Source organism: Bubalus bubalis, chromosome 21 (assembly GCF_019923935.1).
Source record: "Bubalus bubalis isolate 160015118507 breed Murrah chromosome 21, NDDB_SH_1, whole genome shotgun sequence".
In the NCBI taxonomy this organism is placed as follows: domain Eukaryota; kingdom Metazoa; phylum Chordata; class Mammalia; order Artiodactyla; family Bovidae; genus Bubalus; species Bubalus bubalis.
The window spans coordinates 43859630-43883019 of NC_059177.1; the positions used below are offsets into that span (position 1 = coordinate 43859630).

Consider the following 23390-nt stretch of genomic DNA (forward strand, 5'->3'; position numbering starts at 1 on the left):
GTTATTTGTGCTTTGAAATGGAGGGCTCAGTGAGTTTCTTAGACTCTCCATGTGGAGAGGCTGCCCCCTAGTGTCAGTAAAGCATATGTATAAGGCTGGCGGGGTTTCCTAACGTATGAAGGTTCTAGAGGTGGGCTGATCAGCCTGAAAGACCAGCAAGTGCCACACAGTCTTCAAATACAGACAACCCATCATTTGCTTTACTTTGTGAGTGAGCAGCCTGGGGAAAGGTGGGCTAGTGTAACATAAATACAGGTGTGTGTAATAGAAAATTTGGAAACTAGAAAAGAATGACAAATTTTAAAATGAGTGGTAATCTTAACTTGGAGAAGAGGAACCACAGTTAAAGTTGCTGCACTTCCTCCCAGTCTTTTTCTGCATAGATGAACTCATACATGCAGTTTTGCATTTTGGATGGATTGGAATTATTTTTTTCTTTCTCTTCCCTCAGTGACTTTTTAAACTATTAGTAGTTCTATGTAAACTGAAGTTTTAAGTAGACACTTGGTTCATATTAATGATTCACCATAATTGAGTTTTTTCAAATTGTTAAACATCTCTGGTTCCAGTTTGCCTTATTTCTGTTGATTTTTCAAAGATAGATAACTGGAAATGGAATTGCTGGGTCAGGCAGGAACATTTTTTTAAGTGGTTGGTCAGTTAGCTTTCGGAACATATAATGTTAGCGAGAATTAAGGAAAGTGTAAGACAATTTTCTAGGGAAAACCACTAGAGCATTCAGGTATGACCTAAATCAAATCCCTTATGATTATACAGTGGAAGTGAGAAATAGATTTCAGGGACTAGATCTGATAGATAGATTGCCTGGTGAATTATGGACTGAGGTTCATGACATTGTACAGGAGACAGGGATCAAGACCATCCCCATGGAAAAGAAATGCAAAAAAGCAAAATGGCTGTCTGGGGAGGCCTTACAAATAGCTGTGAAAAGAAGAGAAGTGAAAAGCAAAGGAGAAAAGGAAAGATATAAGCATTTGAATGCAGATTTCCAAAGAATAGCAAGGAGAGATAAGAAAGACTTCCTCAGCGATCAATGCAAAGAAATAGAGGAAAACAACAGAATGGGAAAGACTAGAGATCTCTTCAAGAAAATTAGAGATATCAAGGGAACATTTCATGCAAAGATGGGCTCGATAAAGGACAGAAATGGTATGGACCTAACAGAAGCAGAAGATATTAAGAAGAGGTGGCAGGAATACACAGAAGAACTGTACAAAAAAGATCTTCATGACCAAGATAATCAAGATGGTGTGATCACTCACCTAGAGCCAGACATCCTGGAATGTGAAGTCAAGTGGGCCTTAGAAAGCATCACTACAAACAAAGCTAGTGGTGGTGATGGAATTCCAGGTGAGGTATTTCAACTCCTGAAAGATGATGCTGTGAAAGTACTGCACTCAATATGCCAGCAAATGTGGAAAACTCAGCAGTGGCCATAGGACTGGAAAATGTCAGTTTTCATTCCAATCCCAAAGAAAGGCAATGCCAAAGAATGCTCAAACTACTGCAAATTGCACTCATCTCACATGCTAGTAAAGTAATGCTCAAAACTCTCCAAGCCAGGCTTCAGCAATACATGAACCGTGAACTTCCAGATGTTCAAGCTGGTTTTAGAAAAGGCAGAGGAACCAGAGACCAAATTGCCAACATCCGCTGGATCATGGAGAAAGCAAGAGAGTTCCAGAAAAACATCTATTTCTGCTTTATTGACTATGCCAAAACCTTTGACTGTGTGGATCACAATGAACTGTGGACAATTCTGAAAGAGATGGGAATACCAGACCACCTGACCTGCTTCTTGAGAAACCTATATGCAGGTCAGGAAGCAGCAGTTAGAACTGGACATGGAACAACAGACTGGTTCCAAATAGGAAAAGGAGTACATCAAGGCTGTATACTGTCACCCTGTTTATTTAACTTCTATGCAGAGTACATCATGAGAAACACTGGGCTGGAAGAAGCACAAGCTGGAATCAAGATTGCCAGGAGAAATATCAATAACCTCAGATATGCAGATGACACCACCCTTATGGCAGAAGGTGAAGAGGAACTAAAAAGCCTCTTGATGAAAGTGAAAGTGGAGAGTGAAAAAGTTGGCTTAAAGCTCAACATTCAGATAACGAAGATCATGGCATCTGGTCCCATCACTTCATGGGAAATAAAACAGTGTCAGACTTTATTTTTTGGGGCTCCAAAATCACTACAGATGGTGACTGCAGCCATGAAATTAAAAGACGCTTACTCCTTGGAAGGAAAGTTATGACCAACCTAGATAGCATATTGAAAAGCAGAGACGTTACTTTGCCAACAAAGGTCCATCTAGTCAAGGCTATGGTTTTTCCAGTGGTCATGTATGGATGTGAGAGTTGGACTGTGAAGAAAGCTGAGCGCCGAAGAATTGATGCTTTTGAACTATGGTGTTGGAGAAGACTCTTGAGAGTCCCCTGGACTTCAAGGAGATCAATTTCTAAAGGAGATCAGCCCTGGGATTTCTTTGGAAGGAATGATGCTGAAGCTGAAACTCCAGTACTTTGGCCACCTCATGCGAAGAGTTGACTCATTGGAAAAGACTTTGCTACTGGGAGGGATTGGGGGCAGGAGGAAAAGGGGACGACAGAGGATGAGATGGCTGGATGGCATCACTGACTCGATGGACGTGAGTCTGAGTGAACTCCGGGAGTTGGTGATGGACAGGGAGGCCTGGCGTGCTGCAATTCATGGGGTTGCAAAGAGTCAGACACGACTGAGTGACTGAACTGAACTGAAGACAATTCAGGATTATTTTCAGCAAGTAGGTAGATGTTGGGGATTTTCTTCCCTTTGGTAATAATACCTTGGAGCAAAAAAGGAAGTCAAAGTCATTTCAGAACCCTTTCCTCCATAAGAGACTGTGGCTGCCACAGTTGGGCATAGGCATTGGGAATTAATTTCTGAACTACAAATGAAATTGCCAAAAGACTTTGCAGCAGAATCAGATGAAGATGGTCTGAGAAAGTGAAGCCCTCTGAGGGGCCACACATGTCCTGTGGTCTTACTTTGTCAGTGCTCCACTCCCAACTCCCTCCCAGACCTCCCCTTGGGTTAAAGGCCTGGTAGGGCTGTGGTCCTGTTGATTGCTGAGAAGTCATGGTGAGAGATGGCATTCTCTACGAGTGAGTGAACCAGATGGCAGTGTTACTGCAGCTCATCACCCTTTTCTCCATGCACCAATCACCTGGTAAACAGCAGGCTGACCTCAGGGCTTCTAGAGTAGCCAGGGAGGCCCTCTTTGTCACTCATACTATCTGTTGTTGAGTCAGCTGGCAGCATGAGTGGGCTGTGGGCAGTACTCTGGCATCCAGACCTAAACTCCATTTCCAAGCCTACTTTGAGATCCCTCACCCACACCCTTCTATTACCACCTTCCAGTTCTCTCTTCAGGATCTGCCCCCATCCAGGCGGCCTCACTCATTAAATAGAGCCTCCCTCATTTCCTCTGTTTTCCATGCTCACCATCACACTCTAAGTCCACTGGAGGCCTCACATGTGATGTGTGACTAAGGCAGGTTGTCAGATACCCTGAACTTCTGTCTTCACTTGTAGGGTGGGAGTGGTAATGAGCCCACAGTATGCGAAAATGAGGACATGATGCAGAGGGCCTGGTGCTTGGTGGTCGGTCACCCGTGGAATGTTAGCTGTTTCTTGGAGTTGGGCGACCTGGAGCCTGCATATAGCAGAGATTTGGGGCAGACGATGAGCCCTTCTTGTAACATTGCCCATCTTGTCACTCGACTCTCCAAGCTGTACAGGTGAATGAGGTTACCTGTTCTCTTTCCAGGTGGCTCTGGACTTGTGGGAAGACTTCAGCCTCTGCAGGGAAGGGCAGAGAGAATGGGTCATCCAGAAGATCCACGAGTCCCAGTTCATCATCGTGGTGTGTTCCAAAGGCATGAAATACTTTGTGGACAAGAAGAACTACAAGCACAAAGGAGGTGGCCGAGGCTCGGGGAAAGGGGAGCTCTTCCTGGTGGCGGTGTCTGCCATCGCCGAGAAGCTCCGCCAGGCCAAGCAGAGCTCATCCACGGCGCTCAGCAAGTTCATCGCCGTCTACTTCGATTATTCCTGTGAAGGAGACGTTCCCGGCGTCCTGGACCTGAGCACCAAGTACAAACTCATGGACCATCTGCCCCAGCTCTGCTCCCACCTGCACTCCCAGGACCGCAGTCTGCCAGAGCCGGGGTTGCAGCCGGGACGGGTTAGCCGAAGGAACTACTTCCGGAGCAAGTCGGGCCGCTCCCTGTACGTCGCCATTTGCAACATGCACCAGTTTATCGATGAGGAGCCTGACTGGTTTGAGAAGCAATTCTCTCCCTTGCATCCGCCTCCTCTCCGCTACCGCGAGCCGGTCTTGGAGAAGTTTGACTCGGGCTTGGTTTTAAACGAAGTCCTCTGCAAGCCAGGGCCCGAGAATGAATTCAGCCTCAAGGGCGAGTCTGCGGGCCCTGGGACACCTGCCGACTCGCACTCTGAGGGCCTGCAGTTCGGGCCTGACGAAGACGTGGAGGCTGGACCCGTTGTCGCGGGCGCCAGTGCCGTTCTGCGGCCCCTGCTGCATGCGGGGAAAGCTGCTGGGCCCTCGGACATGCCGCGGGACTCGGGCATTTATGACTCGTCCGTGCCCTCGTCTGAGCTGTCCCTGCCCCTGATGGAAGGGCTCTCCGCGGATCAGACGGAGACGTCTTCGCTGACGGAGAGCGTGTCGTCCTCCTCAGGCCTGGGTGAGGCGCGGGGAGCGGGAAGCTGGTGGTTCGGTGGGTTGGGTTCCTGATGCAGGCCACAGCCTTGCTTTAGGATTCCAGAATCCAGGAGAAGCTTTTTGCTAATTTTGCTGCAGTTTTGTCAGTCGAATGTTATGGGAAGTAACAAAACTACATTGGTAGCCTCCCAGGTAATGGGACTGGTCAGGTGTGTGAGCTACAGAAATACTGATAAGAAATTATGGTGAGCTGCCTGGTACCATGTTATGTAACATACAGTATGTGCATTAGCTCGCCTTTCTAACTGAAAACGTGTAGATACTAAAACACATTGGGCCCCAAGTGTGTTGGATGAGTGTCTGTGGACCTGTAGATTTGTAGAGTTCACCACTCCCCACCTTGCCAATATCTTTAAAGCCACATGTATTGACCCAGGAGTTCATGCAGCATAGTATTCTCTCCATTCTAGCTCAACACAGGCTCTGGTAGAAGGGCCTGCTTCCCCAGGGAGGCCCCACAGGATGCCGTCTGGAGCTGCTCTTACTGTGCCTATAACCCTTTGGAGTCCGTGCATGCAAACCTGGCCCCTCAGCTGAGGGAACTGGAATCTGGTGGCAGGATGAGAATGCCCAGCCTTGAGCCGGTGGGGATGCCTGCCTCACTTGTGCAAAGTGCATGGTGCAAACCCAGATCCAGCTTCATTCTGGCCTGAGCACCCAGGAGTAACATGCCACTCTGCCCTCTCTTCTTTTCTTAGGTGAGGAAGACCCTCCTGCCCTTCCTTCCAAGCTCCTTGCCTCAGGGGCGTGCAAAGCAGAACCTGGTTGCTGCAGCTACACTGGTGAACTCCACACGGTCGCCCCTTTGTAACAGAATGGAAGAGTCTAAGCATTGCCACTTTAGCTGCCGCCTCTCTCTGGTTCCCCAGCTCATCTCTCTGGGTATGTGGCCCACTTGGAGCTGAGGTCTCTTACAAGGATATTCAGAGCGAAATCCTGGCCAGTACTTGCTCTCCTTGCCTCTCTATTCTCTACCAAATATATTGGCAGAGTCTCCAGTTCTCTGAAACCATGTGGAACTGTGAAAGGCATGTCCATAATGTCTGACAACAGCTTGCCATGTTAGGTCAGACTTTGGACTAGAGCCAATTCTGGGAGGTAGGGAAGAAACAGGAAAATACCCGCACTGATCATTCAGACTTAATTTATCTGTGCAAACTTTGCCAGTTAGCTATTGGCTGCTTTGATTTGAAATGCTTTGTGGAAAAAGCACTTTTGATGCCACTACAGCCGCAGAAGTCAAGTGCCAGTCTCTATGGAATCCATGTAGTTAAAGATAATGCCTCTTTCCATTGTTGGTATGGAATTTACAGTGCCATTTACAATGCCATGGGTGTTTAAAAAAAAAAGCTCTGGAGTCAGAGGTCAAGAAGGTAACTGAATATATAGTCATTTTTCATAAAAATGAGTCTTATATATTAGTGGGGGACATGTCTGGCCAAGGAGGGGGCTTCAGGGCCAGGCCAATGACCATCTAGACCATTCTTTCTGAGATGGGTTGGTCAATGTGCAGAGGGCACTGGGGCCACATCTTGAGTAGGCATCATGCAGGGGCCAGGTCTGCCCACCAAGTTTCCCTGGCTTATACTTACTTTGTTGAATCTCAGATGTTGGTGCCTAAATGTTTATTTTTAAGAAACTGGTACCTAACTGGGCTGTATTCACCGAAGTTGTAATTTGTGTTTTGGTTGACCTCTAGTCTAAAGCCCTGAACAGAAAATTAGGGATGAGAATCCACTGACAAAACAGCAGTATGTAGAGGTGGTAGCCAGTTAATCTGCTGAACTTGTTTTGCCTAATGACAAACCTCTTTTTAAGAAGGTGAAAAGGAAGGTATTGTTACAAAGATGAATGTGCTCTTCAAGTATTGTCTAGAGAAGACATGAGACCTGAAATCATTAAATTCTTGAATCTTAAAGTACTTCCCTCACAACCCCAGCCTGTGAATAAGGTTTCATTTTCTTTTTGTTTGACTTACCCAATTAAAAATTTGTCTCTTATACTTCACTCTACCAAAAATAGGCATTGAGAGCTTAAGAGGAAAGAATTTGCTTTAAAAGGGAGAAGTAATATGTTCTGTTTTTACAGAATTTTTGTTTCCAAAGGGAAAATAGTTGTTCCTTTTCCCTCTCCATGACCTTAAGGGGGAGTGAATATCTTTTTCTACCTTTTTCATAAATGCTGTTGGATTTTGGCACCAATACCAGGGACCCTGATTTTCACTCCTTCACAAAATAGGACCAATATTGAGGAGGGGGACACTGAGAAGCATCCTAAGGTGGGGTGTGGGGAAGTGGGGAGGGGAGGACTTTTCCTTCGAGGCTCACGCCCAGCAGGTGGGGAAGCGAAGGCTTGCACCCTTGCTGGAAAGAAGAGGTTTGTGTGTATCTTTGATGCAAATACCACACTGCCTGCTCTGTAAAGGCAGCTGGCAGCTTCTTGGGAGATGAACATGCTCGTCTGTTCTCTGGCATCGAGTTTCCTGCAGCTGCTCTGAGGGAGAGACAAGTGGGCTGCAGAACTGTCTCCCCTGTAAGACCAAGCATCTTGTTGGAGGAGGGATGTTCCATGCTGTCACTGTGGAATCCGAGATGAACATAGTTTCTGGCCACCCGAGAGTGTCCTGCCATTCCATTGTCGGCATCCATTCTGTGAAGGAGATGGGGCAGTCTTATTAATGTATGAAAATGCACTTGGGAACATTTTCAGAATGATTTCTTACTGAAGTCAAGAAATGGTGCATGCCCCAGAGGTGCCATTAGGAGCTGCCTTAGGATAGATGTTCAGCTTTGTATGTGAAAGGAGGCATCTCTGAGAAACTGGCCCCAGTAACAGAGTGAAAGACCAGAGAAGAAGCATCAGCTGAGCTCCATGAGCATGGGCAGAGAGCTTGCTAAGTAAACTCACTGTGAAAATGGAAAGGAAAAACTGTGCTTGGCCAAAAATCAAGTGATGCTTTAGCTTGGATTTAGGGTTTAGGTACTTACTTTGAAATACTAAAGATTGTGATGTTCAGCAAAATCAAACTTTTGTACCAAGTAATGAAAAGGACAGTGTGAGTGCCCAGCTCTGAGTAGTTGAGAAGTCCAGTGTTTCTAGTGTTGTCGTATTACTTTCACTTTTTTTTTTTTTAAACCCTCCCCATCTCATGCTGGAAGTGGGAATGGTTGCCATATATATTAATGCAAAACGTTTTATGCAGAGGTGCTTTTGACTCACGAATGGTCCTGGATGGTGGAAATGATAGGACAGAATTCAGATAAAGGTTTAAAAGTCACAGGCTTTCAGATGCTGGGGAACCAAGAATTCGAATATGGGATTAAACTCAATGAAGGGCCTTCATTCCTAGAGTAAAAGGCTCTGTAGCTCAGATAGGTGGTATCCTCTGTACCGGAGACCAGAGGTAGGTCCCGGCTTCCTTCAGCTAACTGGGAAGAGCAGGTAGTTGAAATGAAGGAGCCAGTTGTTTATCTTGACTCACTGATGCCCTACACGTCTGACACACATGACACCTTAGCATTTGGCACAGTCGGCTTTTCTTAGAGCATGACCAGGTGGGTGAAGGCCCAGGCAAAGGTGTGTTCTTCTCTGAGGTGAGCTACAAGCAGTAGGGACTGCCTGGATGGGCCCAGCCCAGTCATACAGGGGCAGGAGTCTTTTGGAGGACTGAGGCCTGGGCCTCTGAGGGACATTGATCTCTAGATAATCAGAAGTCATCCAGGCCCAGGTCCCAGGACTTCAGTGAGTGACCTAGCCAGTTAACAGTATTTTGAGCCCAATGTGAGAGAGGCCATAAAAGTCATGAGACAAAGAGTTTTTGGTTGACACAATAATTGAGATACTCCCAGATCAGAAGTTCAGAGTTGAGTTGTCTTTTCCTTTAAAAGAAGCAAAGGAAGAAAAAAGCTTTTTTTTTTTTTTTTTTTTTAAATTCCTGGTGAAGAAATCACACACTTTCCTCCCTAAAGAGAGAAAACTCTGCAGTCTGCAACCAGCTCAACACTAATTGGGCTCTCTTAAGGAGAGAGGAATTACCCTGTCTTTATTGGAGAGAGGTGGACAATGGCAATGAGAAGATTATGAGCCTTTTCTAGTTGATATTGTTGGGAAAGAGTCTGTTCTTATTTAACAAATGCTGTTCCTTCAGGAGGCCCCCCTGTAGCAAGTGTAGTGATAAATAAGGTGTGGTGACAAACCCTTCTCAGGCTCAGAGAGACAGCGGGGCCTGGTGGAGACTGTGGCCAGCAGACACCCGTGTGCTGTACTACAGGGAGCAGCCACTCCAGCCAGTTGTGACCATACAGTGTTTCCTGATTGTCCCATTTTTCAAGAGAAACTGAGAATCTGGGAGTTTTACATGAAAAAAATCTGATTATTTTTTTTTGTATGGGCAATAAAATTCTTAATTGAATTCAGGAAACCCATGGGTGGACCTGATTTGGCCCACTAGCTATCAGTTTGCCACATCTGCTTTAGAAAATTTGAAAAGAAAGGCATCCATGGTAATTACAGATGTCTGGTGCCACAAGAAAATACTCTTGCTAAATGCAGCCAGAAGTTAGATTGCCTTTTTTTTTTTTTTTTTTTACCCATTGCTTCCCTAAAGAAATTTGCTATGATTGTGAATACATTTGAAATCTTTTGATTGCTTCTTCATACTTCATATGTCTTAAGAAAAAGGCAAAGCAATTGTTAATTTCAAAATCAGATTTCTCCTCACTTAAAAAATGTGACACTTGAAACAGTTTCATTTAAATTCCACACCTTAAAGGTCCTTATTTATAGTTTTAACTCGTGGCTTAATCACTTTTTTAGATGAATTAAATCACTTTTTTAATGCTGAGCTTAGGCCAAGCCCTAATGAGGAAAGCAGACATTGTGGAGAGCAGGGCAAGGAGTCCTGAGTATCCACTAGAGCCAGGCATTTGCTCTATCTTCGATTTTAAATAACTTGTGAATTGATCTGTTTTGGAGATTTGTGACAGAATACGGAGATACCAGTCAGGAGTCCTCATGGAGTTGGGTCATCCTTGCTATATCACCTCCTTTCCAGGTTCAGGGTTAAAATAAACAGAAGGCGATCAGACTGTAAGCCAAAAGCTTTCATGCCGATTGCAGAGCTTTGGGGGTGAGAGAAAGTTTGGATTATCTGGCAGGTGCCCATCTAGTGTCAAACAGAAAGGGTTGTGCATGAATTATTTCAGTCATTTGGCTGTGGATGTGATTCTGGATTTTCAGTGAAGGAGCTTCTGTAACCTACCCTGCTGATCAGATAGTTCTTTGTACATCTTCCTTATAGAAATTCAAACCAGCCTCCTTTTGTTCAGCGTGTAGTGGAAAAAGAACAGCTGCTCACCTTCCATGTATTTGAAAACCACAGTGAAATCATCCCTCTAGTATTTTTATTCCGGTGATAAATAATCCCACCCCTACTCATTCTTCACAGCTCTTGTTTTCCAGGGGCTTAATAATTGTCACTGCTCTTCTGTTTCTCAGCTTCACACTCAGTTTAGTTGCCCAAATAGAATGTGGTGCCTTATTCACATTGGTGCCTTGTGAAAGCCAAGCTCAGGATGGGGATTAACAGAAATTCTTATGTACCCAGCTTCTTTTACTGTTTAGAAATATAAAGACGCTTTTTAAAAAGTGGTATATCACCTGTGTTCATTTTGAAGATTGCTTACTACATTTTTTTTCTCAGTGGTAGTCCTCTATCATATGTGGGTTTGTTATTTTTTTCCCTCGTGTGTTCAAACACTTGGTGCTTATTCTTGATGTGTCTGATGTCATTCCCGAGCTTCTTCAAGATACCCTTCAAGACCAGCTCTTACTATCTGAGTGGCAACCACCCCTCCCTTCCAATTTTGGATTCTATTTTTATATATCTGTATATGTCACCTTTAATTCATGACTCATAGTATTATTAAATGGTGCAGACTTTAGCCACAGACAAGATAGCAGTTGCTAAGGGCTAATTTGCTAAGAGGGCAAGTGAGGCCCTCTTGGGAATTTTGGGCAGTTGCCTTCCCTCCTGCTCTTCGACTCCTCTCCAAAATTCAGTGAGGATCACAGACTCCGCAAGGAACATGTCCGTGTTCTAAAGGGCTGGAGCCATGGCTCCAGGTCGACCAAGCACTGTGGTTTGTACAAGCAGATGCCTGACAAAAGCAAACCATTATGACTGTGTATCTGATGTTTTTATCAAAGAAAATTTCAGTGGAGAAGATTCAAAGAAGCTATCTTCTGTTTGTACGTGACAAAGACAAAGTTGGCCGCTCCAGTCATTAGCCAAAAGATAATTACCGTTGGATGACGCTAATGTGTAAGCATGTTATTTTTAATAAGTGGTTATTTTCTGTCTCAAGAAAAAGTTGTAGTGAGTCTGGAGAGAGCAAAAGCTTTTGTAAAAACCAAATGTATTCATTTAGAGAGTAGATGACTTTTATTTTCACTGTTTTGTTTTTCACTGCAGAAGCTCCCTATTTGTCTGGGGGGAAAGCCTGTGGAACAGTGGTTATTGCCATTGTCTTTGTTTCATCTTTAAGTTTCTCCTTTGTGAGGTTTGATGGAATAGTGAGCACTGACCAGCAGACTGTAGCAGCATGCTATATTTTTACATTGAAGATGTTACTGTCTTATTTGATTTGTACATAACTGTAAATAGATGATAGTAGTCCACAGGTGACATTTGCAAAATGTTGTTTTTGTACTCTAGCATCTCTGCATCAAATAAAATGTTTTGTTTTAAGATTGTGGTGGCTCATTATTCTAGGTCATGTTTTCTGTTTCCTGAATAGCTGGGGTTCCTAGCACAATTTTCTGTGGGCCCTCATTCTGAGAGGGAGAGAGATTACCCAGGGTGAGGAGGCCAGGATGGCTGGTCTGTCTTATACTTGCAGGAAAAGGAACCTGCTGCCCTTGATTGTTTATTCCACCCTCCGTCGGTCAGATGCCTGTTGTCTCCTCGGTGTCTGGAATGGGCAGGGACACTTACCTCAAGGAGAAATATGACTCTCAGAACAATGGACTTTCTTTGAAGAAATTGGAAAAGAAGTTGATGGATGCTGAAATTTGGGAGCCACAAATTTCCTGTCATTCAGAAAGAAAAAGGTGCCTGTTCATTCTTCTGACGTGAGGTGTCTCCTCTTCTGTGTGCCATGTGCTCTGAGTTATATCCCTGGTGTATGTCAACTTTGGGGCCTCATTTTTGAGATTCTGACACCCAGAAACGGGGTAGCTTTGCTGAGGGCACAAACAAGAAGTCAGCAACATTGGGATTCGTACATCTGATTGAATCATCCTCATTCCTAACCAATGGGCTGTACTGTCTCTCAACATAATTTCTAAGAAGAAAAAGCCTTGAGTAGCAAGTTATGGCGAGTTGGTTCCCTCCTTAGTCCACATATTGAGAGTACAGCTTGTTCAGAGGTTAAGGAGACGGATCTAAAAGGACTCTATTGAAAGGATTTCATTAGGAGGATGCTGCAGTAAGTGAATACCTCTTTCCTGTTAGTGGTGAGAAAATCTTTGGACAGCATGAGAAGCCCTAATTTTTACCATGGTATTAGAAAGCAAGAGTCCATTTTTATATCTGCTTTGGGTTCATACAGTTGCCAACATCTGTGGGACCTCACCACTGGTTTTATTTACTTTGTTTTAGAAATGCAAACTTTAGGTAGCAAAGACCAGCTTCCCTTTGCAGGCTTTAATTAGGAAACACTTAATTTAGGTTTAGTTGAATAAGAGGCTACAGGCAATAAACAGGTGGATGAGGAAGGAGATGTAAATTATACCTCCACTGTCTCGGTCATGGGTGTCCCTGGTGGCACAGTGGTAAAAAATCCACCTGCCAATGCAGGAGATGGGTTCGATCCCTGGGTTGGGAAGATCCCCTGGAGGAGGAAATGGCAACCCACTGCAGTATTCTTGCCTGGAGAATCCCATGAACAGAGGAGCCTGGCAGGCTACAGTCCATGGAGTCGCAAAGAATCAGACACAACTGAGCTTGGGCATAGTGAGCCCTTAATAAAGGACTTAAGATATTTTCCTCCCCCACCCGCTACCCTGTCTTCTCAGTTGAGAGGAACAAAATCAGAAGTGGTTCAAGAATAGCGGAGATAGAATGAAGGGCAGGACAGACAGAAACAAGGGGTAAGGCCTTTTGCAAGGAGATGAAATTCAAATGGGGTCTTTGAGATTAAGGAAAAATAATGCAAGATCACTAGGCTTGGCTCCCTGGCCTCTTTCTAGAGGGTTTTTACACCATCTTTCACATTTATAGGTAATAAAATCTTTTTACAATATTTATGTGAGAGCCTAAAATATGTATTGGAGATGCAGTAATGAATAAGATATACATGATCCCTGCCATCTCGCTTCCACCTCATTCTCAGTATGGGACTATGGGCAAGCTACCTAATTGTTCTGAGCCTCAGTTGTTTGATCTGCAAGGTGGGACTGATACCTGCCACATTGGGTTATTGTGAGACTTAAATGAACTGGGGTTTATAAAGCACCCACAGCCACACTTGACAAGTGCTAGCCGTGTGGTCGGAGAAGGCAATGCACCCCACTCCAGTACTCTTGCCTGGAGAATCCCAGGGACAGGGGAGCCTGGTGGGCTGCCATCTGTGGGGTCGCACAGTCGGACACGACTGAAGCGACTTAGCAGCAGCAGTAGCCGTGTGGTAAATAGTGAATCTTATTCTGTGGAAGAGCAGGTTTTGGACTACTTGTGGGCCCTATGGATATGGGTAGAAGATAGGAGCTTCAGCCCAGGAGGTCAAGCGCAGCAACTTTGTTAGGTGATGTGTTAAATCATCTCTCCCTAAGAGAAGAGGGTGGGTTTACATGTGACTGTTGCGGAAGGAAGGCACGGGGCTTGTGGAGGGGGCGGTGCTCCTCACAAAATCAAACTAAGGCAGGATTCTTAAAAGTTGACTGTACATAGCCTGTAACAGTTGACTGGGTTCTCAGATCTGCCTACGTCCCATTTACCAGGCTCATTTTCCCCTGATCATCTTTCAGCTCTGATAGAGATACAGACATTTTTCTGAATTTGTTGCTTTAAGGTCCCTGTGCTGGATTACCACACTCTGCTCTGGCTGTGAACAAAAGCAGTGATTGTTTCTCTAACCGACGGCCAATTCATGGTCGGGGGAATTTCCCAAGTTTTAGAAGCTGGAGGGGACGCAGAGACCAAGTAATGGTCCTCAGGTTGAAGACTGCTCTTCCTGATCTTGCTGGTTAAAACATTCCAGGGAGTGGGACAGGTGGCAGCTCCCAGATAAAGCATGGACGTTTCTCACCAGGCTGGGCAAGGCCAGGCCAGGCAGGACTCATCAGAGAAAGGCCGAAGCATGACTGGTGACAGAAGGCAAAAATAAGCAGGACCTGTCTTTGGTTTATGGGGTCGCACAGAGTCGGACATGACTGAAGCGACTTGGCAGCAGCAGCCTTTGGTTTATGTACCTGAAGTTTGAGGTACTTGAAGATCCTGCACACAGTTATATAATTGTGCATTCTTGATGAATTTTTTAATCATTATGATTAAAGTGGGGCTTTGGTTTCAGGTACCCGGAACTTAGATCTCAGTCTGCCACTTTTGGGGGGACTCTTTAGCAGGTCACTTGAGCCAATCACGACTGTTTCTGCTGCTGCTGCTGCTAAGTCACGTCAGTCGTGTCCGACTCTGTGCGACCCCATAGACGGCAGCCCACCAGGCTCTGCCGTCCCTGGGATTCCCCAGGCAAGAACACTGGAGTGGGTTGCCATTTCCTTCTCCAATGCATGAAAGTGAAAAGTGAAAGTGAAGTCGCTCAGTCGTGTCCGACTCCAAGCGACCCCATGGACTGCAGCCCACCAGGCTCCTCCGTCCATGGGATTTTCCAGGCAAGAGTACTGGAGTGGGGTGCCATTGCCTTCTCCACGACTGTTTCTACATCTGGGAAATAAGTAATAGCTCAGTACCAAATGGGGCTGAGGTGAGGCTTGACTGTGAGCCCAAGCAGAGTTATGGTCACAGAAGCCAGTATACCGCCCCCTTGCCTTTGGGGATGTGGTCACCTGGGGCAGGTTAAGGGATGTACAGTGATAAAGTGTGATCCCCTAGATATCTCTGTTAGCCCTGGTCTGGGTAGCAGAGGGCCTCAGTGATCACAGTGGAGTCCCTGTCTCCTGGAGGACTCAGTTCTGCAGGCAGTTGGCTAGGACCAACTATAGGAAATGGCTACTTGTAAATTGCCAATAGCCCAGAAGTGAACCCCAAAGTTATTACCTGGCTCCTAGCCAACCTCTTTTTCTCTGTGTTTCTCTTTCTTCTCTGCCACCAAAGCAGAATTTGAGGGTCCTCCCTGGTGTGGTCCTGTCCCAGACCCTCTGTGCCAGACTTTTCCTTCTCCCTCTCGAAGTCTGCAGCCATCCTTTGCCGTCAGGCCTTCCTTGACAACTGTCCACCCTCATTCAGGTCCTGCTCCCGTGTTTATGTGCTAGACCCTCTTACTCCCTAGTCCATCTGCTCCTTGAGGGCAGGCTGTGCCCCTTGCTTATGCCTTCCACCTGGGCTGGACTTGGACTTTGCTGCTTTAACCAGCTTGAGACCCCAGCCCTACCACTGATCAGTCAGCAGGGCATGTTACCTCATCTCTGTGGCCCTCAGTTTCCTCCTCTGATGGGGATGACAGCGTACCTGCCTATGGTGTGGTGGTGAGGATGAAGCGGATGGAGGGGATAGTCCGGGTAGTCCAGCGCCTGGTGCACAGCAAGTGTTCACAGCCGTCATTTGTCTCAGTTGGCATCAGGGTCAGTGGTAACAGTTGCTAGTGAGTTTCAGAAGGCCTCCCAGAGGAGTAAACTGCATCCATTCCTGCTTTGCAAATTGGGGTGAGACCCCCATTCGCTTACCATGATCTCCAGAGCTGAGGGCCACTGGGGTGTCCCACATCCCTCCCGCCAAGTGGCTTGTATTGTCTCAAGTTTGCACTCCCTGTGGGTCCTGTCTCCAGACTGTAGACTTAGGGCTGGTGATGACCTGTTGTGTCTTAGAGTCACCCCTGTGAGTTGGACACCTGCTACCACCTGGGCGCGTCCCATACTCCCAGCAGGGTTTATGGCTTAGGTAACGTCCCACCTTCAGGGCAGGGCGACGTTGGATTTGAACCCAGGCATTTCCTGTCCTGAAGTACCTGTCTGTCTTTCCACCCCACCTCCCGGTCTTGCTTCTCAGGTCTTCCTCAAGCCTAGATTATGAGAGCAGATGGGACTTGGTTTTAGAGAAAGAAGTCTTTTACTGTATTAGCTGCTTGCAGAACACTGCTTAGGTCTGAACACTGAGATGAGCACCTTCTTCCTTCACAGGTGTCACCATCTCCTGGGGGAGAAGGTTAGTGTTGCTTCATCAACTGGATGCTCCACACTTTTCAAAAGAAAGTGTGTGTGTGGGGGCATCTGAATATTGCTAAAGGTAGAAGACTTGAATATTCCTTTCAGTAATCCACTTCTAACATTTTCTCTGTAGGAAATAACCAGAACTGTGTATCAAAGTTAGTTATGCAAAGATTTTCATCACTAAGCATTATCCCTGATGCTGAGAAGTGAGGATCAAACCAGGTACCAATCAGGACTGCTGATAAGAAGAGGCACATTCATACCACAGACCAATAGGCGACTCTTAACAGTCATGTTGTAGAGTATTTTATCACAAGGAAAAGGCTCACAATATGTTAAATGGAAAACAAAAAAGCACACAAAATAACAGTAGATGTTGCTGGGTATTAGTAACCTCAGATATGCAGATGACACCACCCTTATGGCAAAAAGGGAAGAGGAACTAAAGAGCCTCTTGATGAAAGTGAAAGAGGAGAGTGAAAAAGTTGGCTTAAAACACATTCAAAAAACTAGGATCATGGCATCTGGTCCCATCACTTCACGGCAAATAGATGGGGAAACAATGGAAACAGTGACAGACTTTATTTTTGGCTCCAAAATCACTGCAGATGGTGACTGCAGCCATGAAATTAAAAGATTCTTGCTCCTTGGAAGAAAAGCTATGACCAACCTAGACGGCGTATTAAAAAGCAGAGACGTTACTTTGCCAACAAAGGTCTGTCTAGTCAAAGCTATGGTTTTTCCAGTAGTCATGTATGGATATGAGAGTTGGACTATAAAGAAAGCTGAGCACCGAAGAATTGATGCTTTTGAACTGTGGTGTTGGAGAAGACTCTTGAGAGTCCCTTGGACTGCAAGGGGATCCAACCAGTCAATCCTCAAAGAAGTCAGTCCTGAATATTCATTGGAAGGACTTATGCTGAAGCCGAAGTTCCAGTACTTTGGCCACCTGATGTGAAGAACTGACTCATTGTAAAAGACCCTGATGCTGGGAAGGATTGAAGGCAGGAGGAGAAGGGGATGACAGAGGATGAGATGGTTGGATGGCATTGTCGACTTGATGGACATGTGTTTGAGCAAGCTCCGGGAGTTGGCTATGGACAAGGAACCCTGGTGTGCTGCAGTCCATGGGATCGTAAAGAGTTGGACACGACTGAGCAACTGAACTGATTACTGGGTGGTGGTGATTGTGGGTGGATTTTATCTTATTCTTAATATTTCTCTCAGCATTGGTCATATGAGTGGTATTATCAGTGGGTTTTAAATGTGTGATCTCCCAGGACGAGTGTTAAAGGTACCTGGTGGGTCCTCCATGGCCGGGTTGGTGGTCTCCATCTCGCCCTTGCCCTTGTGCCTTCTCAAGAGATGGCTTTCTCCAACTGTGCTGCCTGGTGCCTCATCCCAGCCCCTCACCCCTGCTTCCCTACCTGGCACCAGTTATAGCTCTTCACTCATTCTTTCGTGTGGAGACCTGCAGTAGTCACCCCAGCTTTCCCAACTGATGACTTAGGTGACAGCCTTGGTCCTATTCTACCTTGTCTTGCAAAGTTAGGGGAGATGGAGCTGAATTCAAGAATGAGCCCTCATGAACTGCCTGTTTCAAGGAGAAAAGGTGGCTGATCATCAGTATCTTCTGGCTTCCCCACCAGTTTTCAAACTCCATGGATAGTGACCCACATTTCCTGCTTATTCTCTCCACACACCCCATGACAGGACTCCCTTTGGGTGTATCACCTCTTCCCCAACAGTTTCCTAATCTGAGTCCAGGAGCCAAGTGCTCCTTACCCTCCCCCTAGCAGGGCCAAAGCATGAGTAGGTGGGAGGTGATGGGGCACTGCATATAAACTGTTGTGAGTTTACATAGATTTGTTTCTGGTCTACATATTCCTGCGGATCTGTTCTGATCTCTGGACACCCAGAATTGAAAAACAAAGGAAATTGAGGAGTGCATCCCCAGTAAAAGTCCACATGCACATTGCCTTTGCTGTGTCCGGGAGACTTTGACCCACTGCATCCATTCCTCACTCAGCAGCCGTGGAGTCCCATCACCTCTGCCCGGACCTTTCCATGGTCAAGGTCTAGTGTGTCACCTTGGCCATCAAGGCTCCTTTCCGTGGGCTTCCAGAAGTGTGCCCTGTGTTCTCCCACCTCTGGGCTTCCACGTCTGTCCTCTCCAGCCCTGTCGCCCCACATCGCACAGGAAGCCTTCCCATGCTCGAATCTGGGCTAGCACTTCCTGTGTGTCTCTCACCACGTCCTGCTCCCTAACCTGCCCAGCGATGGCTCTGACTAGTTGCCACATCAGCCGTGAGCTCCATGGGGTCAGGGACTATGTCTTTCTGTCTTGTGACAGAGTCACTGCTGAGGTTCAGAGTCTGGCATGGTCTGTGGCATGTAGCAGATGCTCCAATCATTAAATGGAATCTAATGGAAATAGAAATTTTATCTCCGACAACGCCGCCTGAGTAGAGCACCAAGTGTCGACTTGAGGGGTGGAAGTGCCTGCCGAGCTCTGGGTTGCTGAGGGAGTGGAAGCCCTTTATTATTACCTAATAAACATGTCTGGCTGTAGTAAGTGATCTTCTACTGTGTGGAGGAGGGAGAGTAACAAAAGAGGTTTGGAAGAAAAGGTTGAGGACTAGGGATCTTGATATAGGTTTTGGTCTTGGAAATGGAGTCGTGGACAGGGTGCGTGATCCTTACACAGGAAAGGGATGGGTCATGAGGCATTGGGTTTGGGGTCAAGGTGTGGTGGAATGAAGTGGAATTGTAGTTGGAATGAAAGTTCCTTTGCTCAACATTGGTCAGTTTCTGGCCCAGAAGGTGGGCTGTGGTCTAGGAAGAGGTCACACAGCCCTAGGAGGCTGTGTGCCTGCAAAGGAGAGACAGGAGTTTGCAATAAAGGAAGTCTCAGCTGTGCCAGATGAAGGTCTGAACGCCTGGTGCTGGTGACGGGTGTGCGGGGGGTTGGTGCCTGGGCTGGGAGATCTACATCCCAGCGGCTGCTGCCAGGGCAGGTCCTTCCTGGGAAGCCCTCAACATCCCCCTACCCCTTGTGAGGTGGAATGAGGGGGTGGGGGTTAGAGCTCTCCCCATGGAGAAAGAGTGAGGAGGTCCACTCAGAGCCTGATCCTCCGTTTACTGGAGGTATGGCTGCGGAGAAACGTAGCCCTGGAACTGGTACTTTCTCCTCTGACCTGGGGGCTGGCTTCACCTTTCTAAGCTTCAGTTCTTGAGACGGCCCATACAAGCCCTACACTTCACAAGGCAAGTAGATCAAGCACCTGAAGTCCTCGCCAGGCACATGAAAGCAGCTGATGAACTTTTTTTTTATAATGGTTTGTACTTTGATAAGAGCTCATAACTAGTGTGTAGGGACTTTTTTTATTCCTGACTTTATGGGGTTCTGAGGACTGGAAGAATTTAATCTGTTGAATGGATGAATGAGTACAGAAAATGCTTTTAGTATTTAGATTCTCGTGTCTATTTCGGCACGAAAGACTCAGGCCACACTGCTGGCTGCTGCTCTTTCAAGCTCAGCATCCGCCCACAAACGTATTTCCTGAGAACCTGCTGGGCGCGCGGGGATTCGTCCTTATTCTCACTCCCACAGTCGGGGAAAGTGAGGCTTGGGCAGGACCAGACAAGCCCAAGGTCAGCCTGGTAGGCAAGGCTGGGGCTCCAAGCGCCGGACCCGGGCCCTCGCCCGCCCGGGCAGCTCCTGCTGCCCATGGTTCGGGAGTCGCCACAGCCCCCTCCCGTTGGGATACAGATCCCCGGAGCTGCCCTCGGGGGAACGGGATTCGGCAGGCTGCGGACCCTTTCCCGGACCCAGTAAATTATCTGCCAAATAGGTGCTGGGCATGCCCCGGGGGCCAGGTCTCCCCTTTTCCGTCCCCAGCCTTCCCTGGGACCCCAACAGGGTGCGGAGTGGGAAGTGCTGAGCAGCGGCCAAGCGTGACCGAGTCCGAGTTCCCCGACACCCGGTCTGGCGCCCGCAGGGGTCCCCGGCCCGCCTCCGGCCCACGTGGCCGGCCCGGCCTCTCCGCCCCCGGCCCCGCCCCGCTCCGGGGAGCCGCCTCCGTAGCCGCCGCTGCCAGAGTCGTAGCCGCGGTGCGAGCCGCAGCCCGGCGGGTTGAGCCCGTGCTGGGAGCCGAGGTGAGTGTGGGGGGCTGGCCTGGAGCCCCGCTACTCCGCTAGACCTTCCCCGCTGGAGACTCTGCTAGACACCCTGGGGCGGGAGGCTTTCCCGGACTGGTTCCTCTCCACCTTCACCCACCAAGCCGGAGCTAGACCCCACCTCCAAGCCGCCCTCGTTCCATCCCGGTGCCCGCGGCAGAGTGTGCGCTCCTGGCTCCGGGCACCCTGAACGCTCAGGGGAACCCTGGAGGCGGCACAAGTAGGCAGTGCCACCACCAGCCCCGACCGGCCGCCGCTCCGCCGGAGACCCTGACTCCGACCCTCTGGTAGCTCTTGGGCTAAAAGTTCCCGGACCCACTTCCGGGGACGGAGGTGCCACCTGTCTTGGAGTGCGGCCCCTTTCCCTCCGCGTGTCTTCCCGTCGGGCGCTGTTTGTCGGGGCTCGAAGGACCAGCAGTTACTTCGCGGCGGGGAACCTGGCTTTGGGCGCGCGGGGCGGTGGCTTCGGTTTCGGGCCCACTCGGGCCCCTGTGCTCGTTGCTGCTTAAACTAAGCGGCTTGAGGATCCAGGGAGGAGGAGGGGGAGGCGGACACCATGGGGTTAAGGTGAACTTCGGTCCCTCGTAGCCAGAGAGGGGCAAGCGTCTTCCGAGTGTGGAAGTTTTTTACTGAGTCGAGTTCCCGTGGGCTTTGCCACGAGGAAGAACCGCTCTTGCAGTATCAGCGGCCTCATCAAGGGCTTATACGTTGATGAAACTGAGTGTCTTGTTCCTCGAGGGCTCTCACTCCATTTAATGCCTAAACCAGGCTTGCCTCCAGCACTGGGCAAGGATGCGAGAACTGCCAAACGGTGGTTGTCTTGGGTGAAGTAGCAGAAACGTATTTTTAAGCAGTTCATGCACTGCCCAGGTGTTACCACCTTCTACCCTGGGTGTGGAAGAGTTTTGCTAGGTCTGAGTGTCAGCTGTGTCGTCTTGCACAAGTGACTTCACCTGCTCATGCCTCAGTTTCCTCATCTGTAGAGTGGAGATGATCATAGTACAAACCTTAAAAGGTTGTGTAAGATTAAAGTTTTTATTGTAGTGCCTGGTACAGGCTAAGTTCTCCCTCGGTTAACTGTCCTTGTTACTATTTTGACTGATATTAACAGAGCACCCCCATCCCTAACTAACTCCACTGTGAGCTAGGTGAGCAAGCTCTCCGCACTTCCCCTTTTCCTGATAAGGACCTGAATTATTTACACAGTAGCCCTGGTGTCCCCTTCCGCCTTGAAACACGTGGGCTTTGCATTAACACTTCCTATGCTTAACCAGCCTTGTGTGAAATGTTATCTTAGAACGTGAGACTAGAGATGACCTTTGTCAAGGACAATCCTGGAAAATGGGGTCTTGGACCTTCTCTGGAGGCTCTGGGGTGTTGTGGGATGTTTCCCTCACTGGAGTGGATCGGATAAGGTTTCATTAGGACCCCTTCAGGCCTTGGTCCCCCTGACAGGCTGACATCTTCTATCAGAGCTAGAAGAGGTAGTGTGGGAGTCTCTTTATGGGTCTGAGGGCCTGATCTTGCCCCCTCTCTTTCATTTACTCACCTCTAACAGGTTGTCCGTTCCATCGGTGGGGTGCTCCTGGGCTGAACCAGTTTAGTTTTTTCTTGTAGGGGTGGTAACCAGACAGACATTCTGAACCTGGGGCTCTAAGAACCTTCTGAAATACACCTGAGATGCTTAGAGCACAGATATGTATTTTTTCAGAGGGTTCTCTTTACATTGTATTCTACAAAAGGCCCACATCCCCCAAATGTGGGACCTGAATGCCAGGTGGGAAAATGGGAGTTATGGTCCCCTATACAAGACAGGCCCACTTTTTTATGGAGTCAAGATGTCAGCATTTCCTCTGTCCCTGTACGTAGAGGTGCACACATGTTCCTTTGTGCCCTTGCTCAGAGCTCACCTGCCAGTGGAAAGCAGAGTCAAATCGGCTCTGCCTTGACTTGAAAAAATCTGATAAAGAAGTCAGTGGGGAAAGAAGGCAGGTGGGAGTGGGGTGAGATGTGTGTTTAGGGCTTGTGGTGGGGCCTTTAGGATAGGGTGCAGTTGATGAATATTTGAACTCAACTTGTCAGGAGACTTCTCAGACTTCTCTTTGGCACATGCTTTTCCTTCTGCTGAGCACACTTTCACCACCTTTTCTCATGTCTGGTCCTTTCATGCCATTTAGCTCAGATGTTTCCTCTGTAGAAAAGTTTCCCCTCACAACTTTGTCCAGAGCAGCCCCTTCTCTGTCAGTTTCTGTCCTGTTCCCCCATTTTTAAAAATTAATTTTATTTTTGGTTGGTTGCACTCGGTCTTTGTCGCAGAGAGAGGGCTCTTCTCTAGTTGCAGTGTGCAGGCTTCTCGTTGCGGTGGCTTCTCTTGTTGCAGGGCACGGGCTCTAGGTGTGTAGGTTCAGAAGCTGTGGCACACAGGTTTAGTTGCTCTGCAGCATGTGGGATCTTCCCAGACTAGGGATCCCTTGCATTGGCAGGCAGATTTGTATCCTCTGCACCACCAGAGAAGTCCCGAATTCCCCCACTGTATTTTACTCTTGGAGTTTGCCTCAAATGGTTTTCCTCATGTATCTGCTCAAGGGTTTATTGTCTTTGTCCACCCAGAAGAATGTAGAATCCTGTTACCCTTGTCCCTGCTCCACTCTGGGCCCTGGCACACAGTAAGTGCTCACTAAATGTCCGTGAGGGACAGCATGTATAGTATCCACTGAGGGAGGCTCGTGGAGGCTGGAGAGGTTTAGGAGTAGTGAAATGCAAAGGAACTGGCCGATAGGAATGCCAGTCTACAGTGTGACCTTTGAGGTCACAGAGTTCAGCCTGCAGTTTAAACCACCCCCACAGCACTTCCTCATAGTTACTGCTTAACCCAAGCTTGGATCCTCCAATGAAGGGAACTCGTTGCCTCCTGAGAGAGCCTATTCCTGCCAGAGAAAGATGTGGGATGCAGAGAACGGGATGTCGTCCCCATACCCACTCTGATGAGGGGGAGAGGTGCGTGCTGCTG

The 23390-nt window shown here is 47.7% G+C and overlaps 2 protein-coding genes across 7 annotated transcripts in view; both read left to right on the forward strand.

Annotated features, from left to right (window-relative positions):
- Nucleotides 1-11564, forward strand: part of IL17RD (interleukin 17 receptor D) — a 68188-nt gene extending 56624 nt beyond the window's left edge. Inside the window, exons 12-13 of the mRNA XM_006071708.4 lie at nt 3839-4778; nt 5515-11564. Of these exons, the coding sequence (XP_006071770.2) occupies nt 3839-4778; nt 5515-5627 (1053 nt within the window). The 3' untranslated portion in view covers nt 5628-11564. The remainder of the gene's footprint in view (nt 1-3838; nt 4779-5514) is intronic.
- Nucleotides 11565-19358: 7794 nt separating this feature from the next.
- ARHGEF3 (Rho guanine nucleotide exchange factor 3) overlaps nt 19359-23390 on the forward strand; it is a 314253-nt gene continuing 310221 nt past the window's right edge. For 2 of the 6 annotated variants that reach the window (XM_044933924.2, XM_006071703.4), the window contains exon 1: nt 20230-20359. The gene's annotated coding sequence lies outside the window, so the exon portion shown is untranslated. Of the gene's footprint in view, nt 19469-20229; nt 20360-20432; nt 20601-23390 lie in introns of those variants that run through there. The other 4 variants (XM_044933925.2, XM_044933927.2, XM_044933929.2 and 1 more) reach the window with 4 other exon arrangements.